General features: G+C 41.7%; 1 protein-coding gene across 1 annotated transcript in view; it reads left to right on the top strand.

Moving 5' to 3' along the window:
- Nucleotides 1-5484: 5484 nt before the first annotated feature.
- Nucleotides 5485-21606, top strand: part of DNER (delta/notch like EGF repeat containing) — an 88464-nt gene continuing 72342 nt past the window's right edge. Inside the window, exon 1 of the mRNA XM_054166800.1 lies at nt 5485-5878. Within this exon, the coding sequence (XP_054022775.1) occupies nt 5615-5878 (264 nt within the window). The 5' untranslated portion in view covers nt 5485-5614. The remainder of the gene's footprint in view (nt 5879-21606) is intronic.

Genomic DNA, 21606 nt, shown 5'->3' on the forward strand with positions numbered 1-21606 from the left:
AAGCACAGGTGTATGTTCTTTAAAAAAAGAAATTAATGGTATCTTTATATTTTCATTAAGAATATCACTGTTAGCAAGATTTATTGGTAAAGCTTCAGGTTTTGGTCGTATACAGATGATGGAAGGGTTTCATGGAGTCATGGAATGGTTTGGGTTGGAAGGGACCTTAAAGATCATCTAGCTCCAATCCCCCTGCCATGGGCAGGGACACCTTCAACTACACCAAGTTGCTCAAGGCCCTTTCCAACCTGGCCTTGAACACCTCCAGGAACACATCCACAACCTCCCTGGGCAATTTGTTCCAGTGTCTCACCACCCTGACTGTAAAGAGTCTCCTCCTAATACTCCATTTGTGTTTATTCATTTCAATGCCCCCAAGGAGAAAGCTCAGTGTCTTCTAGGTGTCTGCCACTAGGTGGGAGCAATTGCTTTCTCACATCCTGCTTTATTTGGAACTGGAGTCTCTGTAATTTCTGAAACTATATTCCAAGAATGAATTTTGAGTTTTAGGTTATATGAGTGACATTTCCATATAGTAGCTTGTAAAACTCTGTTTTACTTTATGGAGAATTTTAGAATCACAAAATTCTGGGTTGGAAGGGACCCCAAGGATCATCTGGTCCAACCTTTCTAGGTAACAGTCTAGTTGAAATGGGATGGCCCAGCACCCTGTCAAACTGAGTCTTAAAACTTTCTAATGTAGGGGAATCCACTGCTTCCCTTGGGAGATGATTCCAGTGTCTAACTATTCTCATTGTGAAACATTGTCTTCAGTTGGAATCTCCCTAGCAGTAACTTGTCTTGACATCAGGCCTCGTGTTTTCCATGGGATCCCTTCTAAAAAGGCAATCTCCTTCTCTTGGTAGCCACCCTTTATGTACTGGTGCATGGTAATAAGGTCTCCCCTAAGGCTGAACAAACCCAGTTCTCTCAGCCTTTCTTCATGTGGACTCTCCCAGTCCTCTGATCATTCTCATGGCCCTTCTCTGGACACTTCACAGCCTTTCTTCAGGTTTTGTTTTGTTGGGTTTGTTTGTTTGTTTGTTTGTTTCCTAATAGCTGGGACCACTCCATGCAATGCTCTAGGTGGGGTCTGACCAGTGCTGAGGAGCTTGGGATGATGAGTTCTTTATCTCTGCTCATGATGTATCCCAGCATCCTGTTGGCTTTCTTTGCCACTGCAGCACACTTTTGACTTGCATTGAGCTTGTTGTCTGCCAAGACTCTCAGGTCCCTTTCCACAGGGTGGCTCTCCAGCCAGGTGGATCCTAGTCTGAACTGCATTCCTGGATTCCCAGATGCAAAATCCTGCACTTATCCCCACTTAACTTCATAAGGTTCTTGCTAGCCCACTCATTCAGCCTGTTCAGTGGAATTCCAGTAATAGAATTTAGACCTTTAAGTTTTTCCTGAATAAACAAACATCCCATCACATTATCATAGAACTAAACCGTAACTTTTTTTACACTGAGGGAGTCTTGGTTATCTGCCTTGAGTCTGGAGAGATTTTTATCTTAAGCTACAATCTGCTGTCTAGTCTAGAGCTGCAATATGGGTTTGAATACTCCTGGGGAGAGAAGACAAGAGGCATGAGAATCTAGTTCAACCAGAATATAGCTTCCAACATGCAAGAATCCCAGTGCTGTTGTGGTTTGGGGTGTTTCAGTGGTTTTTGGTTGTTGTTGGTTGGTTTTGATTTAGTTTAATTTCTGTTGTTTTTCTGTGTTTGGTTTGACTATGGTTAATGCTTACGTTCCACTGTTTCTCCCTCTGATACATGGTCTTTCCAAGCTGTCTTAGTTGTATGGTAAATGTTGGCATCCTTAGGTTCTCTGGATGCTTTGTACAATGCAGTCATCTTTGTAACCAATAATGTACAACATTTTTCAGACTAACTAATCAATTGGGTATTCAGACTGACCCACTGGACTCACTGATTTGTCTGTCTCATTGGCTCTCCTCTTACCCCACCATCCCTCCCCTGAATGGTGGAACAGGCCTGGGGTCCCACAATGGAGTTCTGTGCACTCATATCTTGAGAACTATGAAGACCAGACTTTGGTCCTTGGAAGGGAGAAGTGACTTTAACCAATCCAAAGGGTAAATATTGTATTACCTAAATTATCAATGTTGATCTGCTATTGAATTGGTTCTTTGATTGAAAGAGCACCTCAGTTTGTGGTCAGTGGGGACAAGCTGGGAGATTTTGGGCTACTCATCCTGGAGAAGGCTCCAGGGAGACCTTATAGCATCGTTCTTGAAGGGAGCCTACAAGAAAAACGTGGAGAGACTGTTTCTAGTGATACAACGAAAGGCAATGGTTTTAAGCTGGAGGAGGGTAGATTTAGAATGGATACTAGGAAGAGATTTTTTACAGTGAGGGTGGGGAGACACTGGAACAGGTTGCCCAGAGAGGTTGTGGTTGTCCCTTCCCTTGAAATGTTCAAGGCTAGGTTAGAGAGAGCCTTAAGCAACCTGGTCTAGTGGAAGGTGTCCCTGCCTATAGCAGGAGGTTGGAACTAGATGATCTTTAAGGTCCCTTCCAACCCAAACCATGGGTAGGGATACCTTCCACTACACCAGGTTGCTCAATTCTTTTAAAAGAATTAATCAATCTTAGAAAAAAGATCATTGTTATAGGAGATGTTTAAAGCATCCAACATTTTTGTTCCTCACTAAACATTTAATCATAAAAGATTAAAAAAACCCAAACAACCCAAAACACCTCTGCAAAATTTATTTATGAAAAGCTGACTCTAAAATTATATAGACTATGGAGGCTGTTTAGTCTGGAGAAGTGAAGACTGAGAGGAGATCTTATTAAAGTTTATAAATACCTGAAAGGTAGGTGTTGAGAAGAAGGTGTCAGTCTCTTTTCAGTAGTGTCCTATGATAGGACAGGGAACAATGGATACAAACTGCAACACAGGAAGTTCCACCTCAACATGAGGAAAAACTTCTCTGCAGTAAGGGTGATAGAGCCCTGTAGCAAGCTGCCCACAGAGGTTGTGGAGTCTCCTTCTCCACAGACCCCTTGGGATGCATTCCCATGTGACCTCCCCTAAGTGATCCTACTTTGGCAAGGGGGTTGGACTTGATCTCTGGAGTCCCTTCCAACCCCTACCATTCTGTGCATATTGGAACATTACAATACATAAAAAGATCCAGCATTTTGGAAACTTACTAGCTAATTAAGTAATGATAAAGTTTTTTGTTGTACAGTTGAATATTTCCTTAGGAAATTGGCAATTATAAGGCAAAAATTTCTTATATATTCTGTAGAACGCTAAGGAAACTCATGATACAGTTATGTCCAATGTGACTCAGGACACCATGTTACGTCCTGCTCTGTCAGTTGTGTTGATTGACCAGCTCCTGTGAAAAAAGTTAACTCCACCCCAGCTAAAAGCAGCACACAGACAAACAATTTTTGAGAAGTACAAGGAGAATGACAGCCCAGCTGCTTTGGTATCAAATGCCATTGCCATGGAATCATAGAATTGTTTTGGTTGGAAGAGACCAACCATCAGCACAAGATCACCATGACCTCTAAACCATATCTTGAAGTGCACATTTCTTAACCATCTCCAGAGTGGAGGTTTTGTTGCTGCCCCTCTTAGTTCGACTGCATATTGAAAACTCAATTATTTCATGGTCACTGGATCCCAGACAGCCTCTAACCACCACATCTCCCACCAGCCCTTCTCTGTTTGTAAACAGAAGGTCAAGCAAAGCCTTCCCCGGTAGGCTCATGCAGCAGCTGGGATAAGAAGCTGTCCTCCATACACTCCAAGAACCTTCTAGACTGCCTCCTCTGTGCTGTGTTACATTCCCAGCAGATACCTGGCAGGTTAAAATCACCCATAAGAACAAGGTCTGGTGATCTTGAGACAGCCTCTAGCTGCCTATAGAATAATTCATCAACCTCTTCATCCTGGTTGGGTGGTCTATAACAGGCTCCAACCAGGATGTCAGCCTTATTGGCCTTCCCTCTAATTCTCACCCACAGGCACTCAATTTGATCATCCTTAATCTCTAGTTCCATGGCATCTAGAGCCTCCCTGATGTACAGGGCCACCCCTCCACCCCTTCTCCCTCACCTGTCTCTCCAGAAGAGCCTGTAGCCATCCATTGCAGTGCTGCAGTCATGTGAGTCATCCCACCACGTTTCTGTGATGGCAATTACATCATAACTTTCCTGCTGTAACAAGGCTTCCCAGTTCCTCTTGTTTGTTACCCATGCTGCATGAATTAGTGTACATGCACTTCAGCTGGGCTGCTGCTTTCACCCCTGACTCATGCTTACCACCCCCAGACTCCTGTTGGGGGCATTGGTTTCAACCTCTTTCCCCTTCAAATCTAGTTTAAAGACCTATCAATGAGACCTGCCAACTCCCTTCCTAGAACCCTTTTCCCTCTGGGGGCTACAGGCCATTCTCATGTGCTAAGATCTTTCTCCCTCTCTGGGACGCATGTACTCCATCTGTTGCTAGCAGACCTGGTGCCATAGAAAGTTCCCCAAGATCAAAAAACCCAACATTCTGTTGGTAGCACCAGCCTGTAAGCCACTTGTTAATTACACCTGTCCTGTTCCTTTCAGTATTCCTTCCTGCAATTAAGGGTATTGATGAAAAAATTACCTGTAAAGTATTACCTGTAAGTATCAGTCACTGGTGGACTATGGCAGAAAAGTAACCTTAAGAGAAGGCAAAGCAGAGGCAGCAGAGGGAGCTTGTGTGGCACCAAACAGGCCACTGCCAAGTGGGGGGGAGAAGGGTGCTGGTGAGGTGGTGGAGGAGCAATAGCAGTTGACTGCACCCTGGATCCTAGGATCCAGGATAATGTTCAGGCTGCTAGAAACCATGATGAACTTTCCTCTCGATTATCATCACCAGTTATTTCTGCTCATGATCTAGGTTTGGGCCACAGGTGACATGTGAAGGATTCTGAAAGTTTTTATCATGTTGCTCTCAGTAATTCTGCTGGATCCTATGATAAAGATGTGAGAAGTCAGAGACTTAATACTTCTCTTTTGCAGAAGCAAACGAGCCTAAGTCCAGAGAATGTAGATTATCTTCCTGCTGTCCATTAACTGATTTACAGACCAGGTATTTTAGTTCTAATCCGAGGCAATTCTAATCTCCAAAAGGCTAGAAGAACATAAAATGTTTTTTAAATCAGTTGTAGATAACCTTGATTGAGAAATACATGGCTTTTACTCAACGTGAGAAACAACAGAATTTTTATGTCTGTCCTGCTGCACCCGCAGTCTCGCTGTCCTTCTCCCGCCGCACTCCCGGCCTGGCTGTCCCCATCCCGCCGCACTCCCGGTCTGCCAGTCCCCATCCGTGCCTTGCCGTCCTACGTCCCCGTCCTGCAGCCTGGCTGCCCCGGGGATAGGGCCGGTGGCAGGGGCGGGGCCGGGGCTCACGGCTAGCGGGCGGCTGCCCTCTGCCGGGCGGGGGTGGCCTGTTCATCCCCGCCCAGTTCCCGCCCGCCCGTTGCCTGGGGAACGCGCGCAGGGAGCAGTCGGGCTGTCTCTTCTCCATCCCCTTCTTCCCTCCCCGCCAGCACTCGCAGCGGAGCGGCACCCGCATCAGGACGCCCCGCCGCCATGCCCCGAGCCGCCCCGCTCCTCCTCCTTCTCCTGCTGCTGCTCGCCTTGGCTCAGCGCCGCGCCTGTCTTCCCGGGCCGGCCACTGCCGCGCCCCCTGGTCGGGACCCCTGCCTCAGCCAGCCCTGCCTCAACAACGGCACCTGCTCGCCGTTGCCTGCCCGGGGTCCCTCCGCGCCCCGCCGCCTGCAGCTGCTTCTGCCCCAGTCTCCGGCCGCCTATAGCTGTGCCTGTCCCGCGGGGTTCACCGGCGCCTCCTGTCAGGTAAGCGGCACGCCCTCCGCCTCGCCCCTCCCGCGGTGCCCCCGTCCCAGCACCTTCCCCATGGCCTGCGTCCTTGTGCCCGGCTCTGCCCTTGGGTGTCCCTGATCGCTCTGCGGCTGCCTCTCTCCCGTTCTCGTTCCGTCTCACCCCTACTCTGTCCGCGGGCGCCTCTGCCTGCCCTGCCTCGCCCCGCACGGAGCCGTTTCGGTGCCCGTTTGCCGGCCCGTCCGCCCCGTGGGGGACATGCGGCTGCTCCCAGTGCCCGTTTCTCCCGGGCGTCGTTCATCCTGCAGGGCCACTCCCTGCCGCCGGTTCCTCGCGTGGAAGCCGCTGGTGTCGTTTACGGCCGTGGCGGGCGGCCGAAGGGCCCTTCATTCCGGTGGGCGCGGAACGCGGGTGCTGGTGCTGAGAGCGGCTGGTATGGATGGAGCCGTGCCGTGAGCTGGCTCCCGAGCCGAGGGGAGAGCGGTTAACCCCAGGCCATGAAACAGACGAGGCGTGTGAGGGGCTCGGCTCGAGGTGGACGAGAATAGGGCTGAGGTCAGACAGTACCTTCCAGTTTCGTCTCAGTAGTGTAGGTTCCTGTCACCGGCCAGTCTTTGCGTTGCATGGAATGCTAATCATTAAATGGTCATTTTCATATGTCGGAAGTGCTTTAAATCGTGTTTCCAATGGTTATTTTCATGCCAGGAGTGCTTGTTTTCACGTTTCAGGTGCTTCGTGGATTGATTTTGAATTCTGAAAGGTCAGAATGCTTAGAGTAGGGATAATCTAAAATATGGAGAAGGCAGTATCTGACGTGCTTGGTCATATTGGGGTTTAATGTAATAATGTTGAATTCTTCTTACATGAAGATTGTAATTCTGTTTCTTCAGATCTTTAGCGTTACAGATTAAAATCTTTGCTACCATGTGACGAAATTCACAAAAACTTAATCTGCTGTTCTTCAGATAAGGAGAAGCAGGCACAGGGACAAAGAGGTTTGTTTCCTGCCTGTGTATATCATGGGTTCTTCTCTGTAACAGGACTGCACAAAAGGCTGTATGGATCAGTTACCATTTCTTTATCAGTTCTCTGGTTTAAGTGGATTTAATATAGGAGCAGATGAATACAAGTAAATTAAGTCAGCTTTTTTTTTTTGCCTAATGTTTCTTTGTCAGGTAGTATCTGAACTATGCTGTTGCACATATGAAAGAGATAATTCATTTACTGAAGACTTTATGTGCAGGTAAGTATGAAAGCCTTTGTAAAGTAGGAGCACTATGCACAGAGTTCGGTGCTTGCCTTGGAATGTCTCAGCTGATTCAGCATGACAATGAAAGTGAAGATTTTTACACTAATGAGATTCTGTAAAATCAGAGAGATGAAAGTGGATTAAATAGATTTCTTGTTGGCTAATTTTAGCTCTAGTCCTCTTAAGACTTTACTATGTTTCTGTCACCACAAAGACAGAAAGAGAGCGCCGATTCTGTTAGACTTTAAGCGTCTGAGATCCACCACTGAAAAATTAATGACCCTTTTACAGACTTAGTAAGATGCAATGCTTTCTGGCATCACATGTCCTGTGAAGGGTTCTGCCCAAGTAACTGGATTTAATTGTCTCTAATAAAAGAGTTAGGCAACATCTCTATATATAATTTATTCCTTTTATTAACTTTTAGGGGGCATACAGTGTCACACATTTTGGTTGCTTGAGGTTTTTAAAAGGAAACAACTGAGTAATTAACCTTGAAAAACGTTAATGACACTTGTGTGGCTATCATGTCAGCAGTTGAAGTATGGATGTCAGGAGTATAATAACATGATTTTGACTTGATTAACTAGAGGGCAGACAGGTTTTTTTAAAGGGGTAATGAAAACACAACATATCCATAGCTGAGGATATTCATATTTTGATATATGAAATGAATTTTGTGCACATGCATTAGTTCTTGTATTGCTCTGTCATTCAGATGCCTATTTGTTTACACTTTTGCAAAGAAAGGTGAAAATAGTTGTATTTTCTAATTCAAAGCTAATAAATAATTGTAAAGACTTTTTAAAAGGCTTTAAGGTTTTGTTTTTTCTTGTATCCCTTAAGGATTATGAGAAAACTATGGCTAAATCTGAGGATCCTTGGGATATATCTAGATGAGGTTTTAAGTTGTGCTGCTGAGGTTGTTAGTGAGAGGGAAATGCTAAGAGGAGAAAACAGCCAAACAAGCAAAACCCCGGTAAATACTGTGCTTAAATACTCAGATCATGCAAGTTAAGTTTGTGGTTTTGGAATTTATAATGGAGGTGAAGTTTTTTGGGAACCTCTCTTCCCTGAAAATATAGAATTACTTGCATGTTACATCTTGCAGTGAAAGAAACATTTCACCAATTCTGCTGAGATGTGTCAAGATGTCAAATGAAGAAAAAAATGTTCTAAATCTGCCTACAAGTCAATTGGCCACATTGAAGCTGGTCATATAGAAGGATTACTAATAGTTAAAGTTGGGGATTGCCCACCAATGTTGTTACTGAAGTTTTTCCTGTGCTGGTTTTGATGCACTTGATCATGTTGGTGCTGGCATGGGGAAAGAATGACACTGACACCACAATCACATGAGATACTTCTAGAAGTCTGAAGCTTTCGTGTCACCAACTGACATATTTAACTTGGATTTAAGCCAAGGATCTTATAATTGCTTTAGTAACTCATTATTTATTTCACAACAGAAGTTACAGGTCCTCTTAGTATATCCCTTCCATGAATTATACATGTATATATATTCAAAGAGAAAGCAATGTGAGGTCTTTCATTTTACAAACTTTAAGGGTTTTTTTGGCGATGGATTGTTTGCTTTCACAGTGCAGAACATTGCTATGATGTACTTCCACTTCTTTTTGTGGTGGTGAATTGATTCCCATTTCTCTATACCATACTTCTGTGTGAAGAAGAAATAGAATTTATGTGTTGAAGTATCTTAAACTTTAGTGTGAGCAAAGTAGTCACATGGATTGCCAAAAGAAGTCTTAAAAAAAATATATAGTGAATTCCACTACCTTCCTGCAGGGTTTCTAAATTGGCCAATTTTCAGCTTTACACTGAGAGAATTTGATTAATATCGGTAAGTCAGTTCATTTCAACCTGTTTAAAGTTCGCTAAGCTTTATATCCTCTAGATTTTTACTTAGTTTTTACTTTGAAATATCTTAAATGTTTATTTGTAAAGACTAGCCTAGATTACTGTATAATCTGAAGTGATGTGTGTAATCCAGTAAAATAGTTTTTCTTGATCAGGCAAGATTTATGGAAAAATTGAGCTGTGTTAGTGCATTATGAAATAATTTGAGAGACATAAGGCACAAAATAACTACATAGGAAATGAAAAATTTCATTACAGACTTGGTCATTTGCTGAAAAATACAGAATCTGAATGTAGCCAATTGCATTAAATTGCATAATATCATGATATTGATTTGGTTACATGCTACTGTTAATTTCATTGAAAGACTCTCCCATGAAGAAATAGTATTTTATTAATATACTTTAAAATCCTGTCATACATTCTTCATTTAGTTTAGTTGCTACTCTTGGTTTTTTTTGTCTGTCTTCTGTTCTTGTACCCTTTATTTGATAGTTTTCCCTCATTCTTTTACTTTGGTACTTTTAAAGTATGGTTTCAGTTACTTCACAGATTTTGTCAGTAATCACTAGGAAACAAATAGTGTCGAAGCGTAACGAACCAGCCTCCTGACTTTGCACAAGCTCTCTTCTGAATAGTCTGATTAGTGATTATGGGATGTTCTTTATTTCAGAGTGTGATGTAATAGCATTTTGGAGTTAATGTTGAAATTAGTTTTGTAGTAGCAAAAAGACCTCTGTTCTTGAGGAGGATTTGTGATGCTCGCTTGAATGGCTCTTCCCACACCCACACCGGAAAATATTTTTTACATGTAATTTTCAACATCTTATTTAAAATGCAATTTTCTAAAGGTGAGTTTACATAAGGAGGGCACCTTCTCCATTTGGCTTCCTCACCAGCTGCATCAGGAAGTTCTCTTCCCCACACTCCAGGAACATCCAGGACTGTTCTCTATGCTGTATTGTGTTTCCAGCAGACATCTGGGAAATTGAAGTTCCCCATGAGAACAAGGGGTGGTAGCAATTGTGAAACCACTCTCAACTGCTTATAGACTATTTTATCCACTTCTTCATCCTGTTTGGGTGGTCTATAACAGACTCCCTTCATGATATCAGCCTTGTTGGCCCTCCCCCTGATTCTTACCCATAAAGATGCAGCCCTGTCATCACCAACTTGTAGACATTCAGATGTCTCCCTAGTAGAGAGCCCCCCACCCACTGCTTCTTCCTCACCTATCCCTTCTGAAAAGTTGGTAGCCATCGATTATAGCACTCCAGTTGTGCAAGTCATCCTACCAGGTTTCTGTGATGTCTTGGTTTTCCTCCTGCACAATGGCCTCTGGCAGATGAATAATCAGTACTATAAAGACTTGTAGCAAAGGTGTTTCTGAACAAGGGGCTTTTGAATAAGGTAAGAGCAGGATTCAATTTGACTATGAAAGTAGAGTTGTTATACAGAGATAAGGTCACTGAATGTTAATGATTTTGGGAACTTTGTTGTACTTCATGTATTAGTTACAACAGCAGCTGTATTGTCAGTTTGAGAAGGCTTCTGGGTATCTTCAGAAACAGTAGCTGTAAAAAGGGTAAGAAGATACGATTCGTTTTCTTTACAACGAGGCTCCTTTTCAGTTTGTTGCCCTTATGTGGTCCTTTGTGGTGGACCTAATAAAGCTGAAACTTGCTAACAAATGCACAAGACAAGGAATTATGTCAGCTGAACGTGTATATTCTAAATAAACCAATTATTTGTGAGGGAGACCCATATGTTCTGGCGGTGAACAGGTGAAAGGTTCTAGTATGTTAAATACTCCTCCCTGAGTATAAGTGTTCAAAATGCAAATAATTTCAAGATGTGCAGATAATGTCACAAGAGAACACAGGCTGTTTTAGATTGCTGTTCCCTTCTGTGAATTCAATTAATCCCCTGAAAGCAAGTTCAGGTAAATTTTGCTTACAAGATGGAGAGGGCAGAAATAGACATGATGCAGAAGAAGGGCGGCAGGAGCAATTAGTAAATGTGAAGGGATTTGAAGAACCTGGAAGAAACAACTTGTTCACTTTTATAAAGAGATAAGAAGAGTCTGAATTGTAATAGTTTAATGCAAAACCAGTGGGTTAACTTGTCTGTTCTCCCAACACAGAAATCAGAGAAAAGCAACACCCAAAACCAAGAGTGTGATGAGAATAGAGTTTACTGAGCAAATCAGATAATCGTAATACAAATGCACAATTGTCTTAGCCTTTTTGCAGAAAAAGCACAGCAGCAAGCAGCAGCAAGCATCTGGCAGAAACAAGTGAGGTAAAAGCCCAAGCCAGCCAGTCTCCCATCCCTCCTGCTCCCACTGCCATCTCAGCAGAAGAGTCCACACTCATAACCCCAAACCCAAAGTCAGCAACCAGAGCAGGAAGCCTCCCATATTACAATCCTGCTCTGGTCCCTTCCAGCCCCTAGCATTCTGTGGTTCAAGCCCCATAACATTTGCTCCAGCCAGAACTTTCGTTTTGAAGCTAGCATGGTATGACTAGCAGCAGACTAAAACTCAGTCTATGACAGAATAAAAGATCATCTCGTGACAAGGGTGAAGCTTGATAAAAAGCAACAGGAAGGAGACAGTTATTTATCTGGGCATCAACTAGTAATCAATTAATGTGGCTAAGGAAAACACAAGGACAGTTTTCTGTAGTTTCCCACACCTGGTACATTGCTGTGATCTACCTTTGAAGTGTTTGGTAATGGTGTTTGTCAATAAGGACAGTAACTATCACCATGAACTATATGGCAATTTTTATGGGTTGTTTTGTTGCTGTTTCCCCCCCCCCCCCCCCAATTAATCCCTAATGATTTGTGCTTTAATCAAATCTGTGAAAGATTGTGCAAATTTTATTTGTACTTTTGTTTTAAAGTGTTCACTAGATATATGGTTTCTTCTGCTGAAGCAGTTAGACAAATTGATAAATACTTTCATTAATTAATTTGATTTTCATGAAATCTCAGTAATGGCAAACTGAAATACAAGGCTTAGATTACATATGGATCTAGTAGTCTATTAATAATTTTTAATTGACTATATACCAGTACTTCTATTGTAATGGAATTTTTGGGCAAATATAACTGAACATTATTAAACAGAGAGAAGTAAGGGTCATAGAATGCATTAAGTTGAAAGGGCCTTCCAAGGTCCCACACCCTTTGCAGTGATCAGGGACATCCACAACTAGATCAGGCTGCTCAGAACCCCTGAGCCTGACCTTTAATGTCTCCAAGGATGGGGCCACCATCACCATGCTGGCCAAACTGTTCTAGTGTTCCACCACCCTCATGGTAAAGAATTTCTTCCTAATGGACAGTCTAAATCTACCCTGCTCTAGTTTAATACTATTTCCCCTAATCCTATTGCTACATGTTTTTGAAAACAATCCCTCTCCAATTTTCTCCCCTTCAGGTGCTGGAAGGCTGCTGTAAGGTCTGCCCAGAGCCTTTTCTTCTCCAAACTTCTCCCAACTCCCTCAGTCTGTCTTCATGTGACCATGTAGAAGTTTAATAATGTATGAGCTAAGTGCATTTTGTGTTGAGAATCCTAAGTCTGCTGTTGGGTTGCAAGACATTTTTTTTCTGGCATTTATTGTCACTACGGAACATCAAGTTTATGTTCTTGTATGTAGGGACCTGAGAAAATGTCTCATATGAGAATACTTCTGAATTTCCCTGAGTTGAGTTACATCAGGTTTACTCATAGAGGCAGGGTCCATAAGATCAGGTACTTGATTAATTCTTTTTAAGGCTACAGCGTACTGTGTGATGATGGCATATGTGGCGACTGAGAAAAATGGTGCTGAGTCTCCTGGGAAATTAACGTGTTTAATTGAAGGAAGGACAAAATGACTTAATTTACATAACTGTGATAGGACTGTAATGTTAAACTATAAAGGCTATCTGTTGCCTCTTAAAAGTAGTGGAAAGGTACTGCATCGATGGTATATAAATTCTTGATCATCTTTCTGAAGCTGCAAGGGGATCTGGCTTGTGTACTGGCACGCTAAAAATGTGGGACATTTTCTTCAAAGGGCTGACTGAGGCTCCAATAAGACATCTCTTAAAGGTGAATAAGTTCATAGTAATTTCTTTGTCTTTAAAAGTGATAAATGTGAGTTTAGAACTAGTTATTTCTGTAACCATTTGACCTTGAGTTTCTTGGTGCTCCTGAAATGTAGCAAGTAATTTCTCTAAGGAGAATGCATGCGAAAGCAAGGTCAGCTGTGCCACGCATTTCCACAATGCCTTTCTTCCCAATTAAACAGCTTGCCTGATAACACCACAAAATCATAGAATTGCTCTGGTTGGAGGACACCTATTAGAACATTGAGTTCAACCTGCAATGAAAGACCATCATGGACAGTAAAACATGTCCCTAAGTGCCCTGTCCAAATATTCCTTGAATACCTCCAGGGGTGCTGATTCTACCACATCCCTGGGCAGCTTGTTCCAGTGCCTGACCACTCTTACAGGAAAGAATAGACTTTCCTAAAGTCTAATCAAAATCTCCCCTGGCACAATTTCAGGCCATTTCCTCTCATTCTATCACTTGAAACTAGGGTGAAGTGTCCAATCCACACCTCACTCCAGCCTCGTTTCAGCCTCCTCTGCTCCACACTAAACAACCCCAGGTCCCTCAGCTGTTCCTCACAAGACCTGTTTTCTGCATCCTTCACCAGCTGTGTTGCACCTTTCTGCACACGCTCAAGTACCTTAATGTCTCTCTTGTACTGAGGGGCTCAAAACTAGGTGCAGCCTCAAGGTGGATCACTTCCCACCAGATTTTTAAGTCTTTATAGAGTTGAGTAAGAAAGGATGGATTAATGGTTACAGTGATTCAGCCTTTTCACACAGGCCTGTTAAGTACAGTGTGACAGCTTTACCAATTACATGTATGCCCTCTGGTTATTAAGTCCTGCTAGTAGTAACATGTAGCAAACTGTTGTATGAACCTCACTGTATTGGATTTGGGAATATGAAGGATTTTCTATTAACATAACATACTAGTGAGTGAGATTCAACCACGTTTTATGTTCCTGTGAGGTAATCCATTGAAGGATACCCTGGAATGACATCTGTGCCGGCAAACGTTCTTGTGTAAGTGACAGAGTAAAGTTGAGTGTAGCATTGAACTGCTGTAGTGAGCCTAGAAGAGGGCTATGAAGATGATCAGAGGGCTTGAGCATTGGGTGTGTTAAGCCTGGAGAAAAAAAAGATTCAGGAAGACCTTTAGAGCAGCCTTCCAGTACCTGAAAGGGGCCTACAAGAAAGCTGGGAAAGGACTTTTTACAAGGTAACAGGATGAGAGGGAATGGCTTTAAGCTTGAAGAGGGTAGATTTAGATTGGATATTAGGAAGAAGCCCTTTACAATGAGGGTGGTGAGACACTAGAACAGGTTGCCAAGGGAGGTTGTGGATGCTTCTTCCCTGGAGGTGTTCAAGGCCAGTTGGATAAGGCCATCAGCAACCTTGTCTAGTGGGAGGTGTCTGAATCCTAGTTGATTTCTGCAGGATGTATCTGCTTTTCACTTTGTAATCAGTACTGCAGGAGCTTTCAGCTTGCGATTTCCAGTTCTGAGGATGACATTTTTCTTTTTCAAAGTACGTTTATATCCAGTTCTATATTCTTAAGATTTTTCTAAGCTCCTTGCCTAGGATGTGAAAGTGGACCCCACTGAGAATGGCTTTGCAATTCTCTTGTGTGACTTTAAGCAACACTGTGTTCCCAAATCTTTGAGCAGAGCACCAGTGCTGCAGCAAGGAGTGTAGATTTTACCGGAAAGCTTCCACCAGAAACATACCCATGATTTGGTCCTCTCTGATCACAGGTGCCAGCAGAAAACTCTTTGTTCTGAGAACTCCTATGTTCAATCAGAAGTTCTTCCCAACTGTAACAAGTGTGGTATGGTGGTGCCTAGTGGGAAAAATTAAGAAGTATTTGTGTATTGATTTAGATGCCATTATCTAACCTAATATTGGAAATCATTGTAAAACTTTATCGTATCAGCTGCTGATCTGCATGGTTTCTGTCTTTGTGGGTGGTGGTGGTGTTGTTTTTAAGTAGCACAGATTAGGTTTTCTCCTTTTTTTTTTTTTTCCCCAAGGGAATTGTAGAGGTGTTAGGTTGATTTTGGAAAACTAATAGATGGATGCATAAAAGCAAGCTCATCTCCTCTTTTATCCTGTAGTAACTTGCCTGTTTGTTTATGGAAGTAGACATCGGCGCAACTAATTCCTAAGATCTAAAAATGCTGCCAGTTAGAAGTAGGATAAACAACAAATCATCTTTTTGGCAGAGAGTTGAGGTGAGGTAGGTTTTGTGTATTTCTTATGTTAGAATCTGGGGTTTGCTTTGTTAAAAAAACGTTTAGTTACTATTTTTCCATATTCTCTCTATATCCAAAGCCTTATTGCACCTAATTCTTTTTTCAGGGTGGAGTCACCATCACTGGAGGTGTTAAAAAAAAGAGTTCATGTGGCACTTTGAGACACAGTCTAGTGGTCATGGAGGTGTTGGGTAGAAGATTGCACTTGATCTTAGAGGTCTTTTTCAGCCCTAATGATCCTACGATTCTTTGAATCTCAGGCTGCCTTAACAATCCACCTGGTTTTCAGTTACTGACCTTCACTCTTCTTTTCTTTCTCTCTCCTTTGGTTTTTTTTGTCTTCCCAGAATATTAACAAATAATGTCCCATGGGAAAGTTACTGATGGGGCTTGCATCCCTTGTTATAGGAAAATTTGCTTTCTTTCTGAAGCGAATAGTGTCAAAGCCAGAGGAAACAAAAGTTGGCGTAGGGATATTTGAGTGCAGAAACTGATTTGGTTACGGTCATTGAGTTGTGGGGTGAGTAGAATAAGTCATTAATAAACTTCATGAGATGAGTGAGATGAAGAAGGGTATAGAATATGATGCTGTGTGTTTGCATTTCTTTACTGAGATTATGAAATACAGGCAGCGTAAGGGAAAAAGTAGAAAAGTTAAAATTTATGTGTTGAATATTAAGCCTGTGTAACAGGTAAGCTAAAATATTTGCTTTAGATACTCATTATAGAATGAAGGAACCAATCCATTCAGGTTTAATCACATAACACTTGTGACTGTGTTCTGGAATTTGGCAGCTCTAGAGGCTTTGGCTTAATGTACAAAATATACTCTGAGCGAGGGAAGTGTGTATTTCTTTGTGTGCTGCTTTGGAAAGGAAAGGCTGGGCTGGTCTCTTAGTCTGTGATCCACATCTGCAGCATGGCTGCTCCTGAACTACCAAGCTGCCCTTGCCTTTGACCTTGGTAGTGTTTTGAATCATTTTGAGGCTACTAGCTAGATGACTAAATGGATATAAGCAGCCACTATTAGAAGTCAATCTATTTGAAGTAATTTCTAGGTATGTTTTTCTGTCTTTGTTCTACCTTTATAAGAATAGCATCTGTTCAATTCCCAGTTCATTCAAAGCTTAGGCATCTGTTCAGTGCCTAGAATTTCTTTTTTTCACTATAGTTGCAGAAGTGCAGGATTTTTCATGTCTTTTAACTTTAGGCTGCATAAATGAAGTTAACTTCTAAAAATCATTTTTTTTTCTTTTTTTTTTTTTTTTTCAATAGAAGAGGATTCAGATGCTGAAAAAGCCTGGTAGCTTCTTTTCTTGCTTTAACTGCATCTCAGTGGCATTGTGAGATTTTTCACTTTGGTACTGACTAGTCTTTGGGTGTAAGTAAGATGATAGCTGGTTTGAATTTTCTGTTTCTCAGCTAGGTGAATTCACAAAATGTATTCACAGAGAATTTAGCCTTTTCCCCCACAACCTGCCTGGTTTCAAGGTCCAAATACAAATGCCTTGAGGTTGCTGCATGGTATTCCAGACATCTTTTTCACTCTTATGAGTATGAAAGGATAATGAATTGTTGTGGAGGGTGGAATTGTACCTAATCAACCTAAGACCACCACAGCCATTAAACCATGTCCACATGCTTCTTGAGCTAGTATCAGGTGATAGAACAGAAGGAAATGGCCTGAAATTGTGCCAGGGGAGATTTAGGTTAGAAATTAGGAAAAAAATGTCTTTCCTGAAAGAGTGGTCAGGCATTGGAACAGGCTTCCCAGGAAGGTGATGGGGTCACCATCCCTGGATGTGTTCAGGAAATGTGTGGACATGACACTTTGGGACATGGGGTAATGGCCACGGTGGTGTTATGTTGACTGTTGAACTCAATCTTAGAGGTCTTTTCCAACCAAAACAATTCTATGATTCTTAACTTAACAACTGTATTAGACTGCCATCATTCCTGTCCATCTATAAAAACACTGAAATGATGACCCATGGTTTAATTTTTTCACAATGAGGAGTGGTGCTGCTCACATTCTAAAAGGAGCTTATTTCTCATTAGCAATCTGTTATGCCCAGATTGCCCAGGTACTGTGGAATGACTTGATCTCAGCAGTGCAGCTCTGAGGCCTTGCTCTGAAAGATTGAATCATTTGCTGTGCTGGGCTTTATAGTTGTGGTAAGCACAGCTTGTCCTAGTTACTCTTGTCTGTTCTGCTTTCGCTGTGCATTGCCATAGGGTGAGTTTTCTGCCTGAGTCTATGTGAAGATAAAAGATTTTATATGACTCAAGATGAGGTGAATGAAGAAATAACTAAGTCTGTTTAACAGTCATATTTACATTAGTAATTCAAGACTGTTTCCATTGCTTTCATCTGATTGTGATCTGGATCAGTCATCTGCAATACTGATCAGTATCCACCATATCACATTATTGGTCAATCCATATAAAATAGTTCTGGCTACACATAATTAATAGATGTAGGAAAAAATCCTTTCCCCCACCATTGTGTTTCTTCCTTGCTTCCTGCCTGATCTGTTAATATTATCTTTTTGAGCTGAGGGTTTGAAAGCCATGGATTGCAAGGCTTGCTTTATAATCTGCCCCTAGAATTTTTCTTCAACATCAGAAGTTTTTATATCTTCATAATGCTGGGAAAAGCATCTTCCAATATTATGAGAGAAGTACAGATCTTCAGACCACAAAATGGACTCTACAATTTTAATTTTAAATTATACCACAAACTTTCTTGTACAGCCTCTCACCTTGTAGTGATAGGATGAGGGGCAATGGCTTTAAGATGGAAGAGGGGAGATTTAGACTGGAGATTAGGAAGAAATTCTTTATAGTGAGGGTGATGAGACACTGGAACAGGTTGCCCCGGAGGTTGTGGATGCCCCCTCCCTGGAGGTGTTCACAGCCAGCTTGGAAAGTGCCATGATCAACCTGGTCTAGTGGAAGGTGTCCCTGCCCATGGCAGTTAGGCTGGAACTAGATGATCTTTAAGGTCCCTTACAACCCAGACCATTAGGTTATTCAAACAACAGAAAGCATTTTAGGGCTCACAGAACTCTTCTTACTACAATGAAACATTTTCCCTCTATAGAAAGAAGCACAACAAATGCACATTTAACTTTTTATTGAAGGTTTTTATTTCTGCACCTGTGAAAACACAAAGGGTCTGCTTTCTTCTACAGGTTAATTTGTTTAACCTCATTCTTTCCTTATGTGTTTTGGGGAAAGAGAAGCTGGAGTGGGATATTAGGTGTACCTGCATTAGCAGTGGGGTTAGACTAGGTGATCTGAAGTGGTCCCTTCTAACATCTATCATTCTATCTTTGGACAAAATCTTTCTTCTGCTAGTAGTCACTTTCCATTATCTTTATTATTGGAGAAATAGTGTACTCCACATGGGAGAAAACACCCAGGGTACTGATGAGGATCATGTGGAATCATCTACATTTGTCTGTGTAGAGCTGAGCTTTATTTAGAATTTTTAATGCTGATCACTAGTTAGCAAAGCTCCTGACTCCTTGCCAGCTCCATGCACAATTACTGTGGTCCCTGGAGTGTGGTGCTGAGGCACTGCAGCTGACTAGTAATGCAGCATCATGCCAGAATTAACCCTGCTGAGCCAGCTCCAATGGTTTTCCTATCTGTAGTCTGCTTATTTTCCACCCTGAAAAACCTGCAAGCAACTGAAAGCCAAATGTGGACAATTTGATGACTACATGCTATTATTTTTATTTGGTGTGAGTATGAGCCAGTTCTAATTTTTGTCCTAGGAGATTTCACAGAGTGCTCTTTACTAATTACAGCAACCTACATATGCAGAATTCTTTTTCTGGTCATTATGCTCTGGCTACCAGGTCAGCTCACTACAAAATCTGATACACATCCAGCTTTCTCCCAGTTCATGAACCTTGTCTTCACTTACAGTGGGAGTGACTTTGTCCCTGTGCTTTTTATTTTATGATCCTTCAGCTCAGGAGGTGTGAAGTTGCCAGTGAAGACTGATGCAAAAAAGTTGCTGAGAACCTCAGCTTTCTCCTTGTCTGTTGACGCCAGCTCTCTATTCCCACTCCTCAAAGGGGGTATGCTTTCTTTAACCTTTCCTTGCTGGTTGATGTACCTGTGGAAGCCCTTCTTGTTATTCCTTGTATCCCTTCTGACTTCATGACCAGGCAGCATCCCTATACACTTGCCAATTATTGTGTAATTCATACTCTCTCAACAAGAAACAGAAAACACTTTCACCCACTGATTTTACCTTGCTGTATTTTCTTTTTTTGCACACAGTTCCACACCTGCTAAAAGAACTTTAAAAGTTAAACAGACTTGTTAATGTTGGTTTTGCAACTTTTTTTTTGGGTAGGAACATTAAATAGTGTCCTAATCCCAACTGAAATGGGTGACACTGAAAAGACTTCTTGGGTTTGAAACACTTTGGAGCCACCATCATTGGAGGTGTTTAGGAGGAGACTTGATAGGGTGCTTGGTTAAATGGTTTAGTTGATTAGGTGGTAGGTTGGATGCGATGATCTTGAAGGTCTCTTCCAACCTGGTCTATTCTATTCTATTCTATTCAACTGAAAAGTTTACAAATAATACACTAATGTGGGGCTGCTGACGTTTGAATGTAGAAAATTCATCACCATTGTGGTGATTATCCATGTTGAGTATTTGGATAGGTGCCCAACATCATATTGATAGTGGAGAAAGTAATATGGGACAGGACTGAAGAAGCTGCCAGAAATTCTGTATAAGAAAAATATTCAGAAGAAATTGTTTTCCAAAATCGTATTGGATGCTGTCATAAGAGGTTAATTTTAATTATTTCAGGAGGTGTATGGGTGTATGTTCTTTTTCTTTCTTAAATTAAAAAAAAAAATAAAAAAATTAGCATCTTGTAATATAGGATATTTTAAAAGAAAAACCCTGAGTTCTATCAGACAGGAAAAGTTAATGAGAAGTTTCAGAAGCTGGTAAGTTCATGACCGGAGGCTGTTAAATGCAGTCATCTTGTTCTTGCTCATAGAGCATGCACATTCTATTAGGGAAAGTGTGTCTTCAGTTACCCTTTCTATCACACTATCAGGATTTGATTTCTCTGCCCTGTGTGGGTTCATATATCTGGATCAACTAATTAACTGAATGGTCTGATAATGGAGGACCTAGCCCACAAAGAAATATTGACCAACTTTGGCTAACGTTGGCTAGAATATTACCCCATATTAGTTCAAAAGTAGGAAGGATGTGTTTTGTGTACCTTCAGACCTCAAAAGGGAGAGTATGTAATGTTTTTATATGCGAGAACTAAATGTGACAGCAAAACTTTTGGACAGTGTTTTTCCAAACATTTTTCTGTGAGCTGACTGTTCTCTCTGGATATCCATTTAAGACTTAAACACTGACATGTAAATACAGAGATACATTTAATTAGGTATTGACAATAACAAAGCTCACTTTTGTCTGCTTGGTTGCTCCAAGAGAAAGGAATATTTGGTTTCAAAACAGGATTTATTTTTATTTTCCCTCCTAAGCCACTGACTTTCCCCCCCCCCCCTCCTCTGCAGACTTTTTCATGGGTTACCTGAGGTAATGCTTGAGATATTTAAGATCCAAATATAGAATGGCCACAAAAGAATTGGAAATTAAGGCTAGAGTGTGTTCCCACATGTTTAATTTAACAGCTTCTCAATTTAGGGTCACATGTTTTGGATTCCAGCTAGTTAAATTTTTAGTAGTCTTTCAGGATGTAATATAAGATACAAAGCTCTTCCATTTAGGCTTTATTATGCTAGATATTCTCAGGGATAGTAGCTGAAAAGCAAAACGTAATTTTTCCTAAGCTACCTTCAAATTGAACTTTTGAGTCATTAACTGCTTTCCTCTTGGATGTAGAATCTCTTCCAGGTAACAATCATCAATGAAGTGTGATTGGGCAGGATAGTTTTAGACAGACAGTATAAAATATGCTCTAAAACACTTATTTTGAGAGCTCTTCAAGGTAATTTATCTCATGATGGGGTGGTCTTTGCATAGCCTGTCAAATTTAGGTTACTGCAATAATCTCCCAAATAAGGGGGGTAAAAAAAAAAAAGGAAAAAAAAAAAAGGTGGGAATGGTGCATTCTCCAGTCCAGGTGAAAAGATCTCTAAGATCATCAAGTCCAACAGTCAACCCAGCGCTACCGTGGCCACTAAACTATCTCCACAATTGTCTTGTTCATGTTTCCTAACACCTCTAGGGATAGT

This window comes from Dryobates pubescens, chromosome 13, assembly GCF_014839835.1.
Source record: "Dryobates pubescens isolate bDryPub1 chromosome 13, bDryPub1.pri, whole genome shotgun sequence".
Classification (NCBI taxonomy): Eukaryota; Metazoa; Chordata; class Aves; order Piciformes; family Picidae; genus Dryobates; species Dryobates pubescens.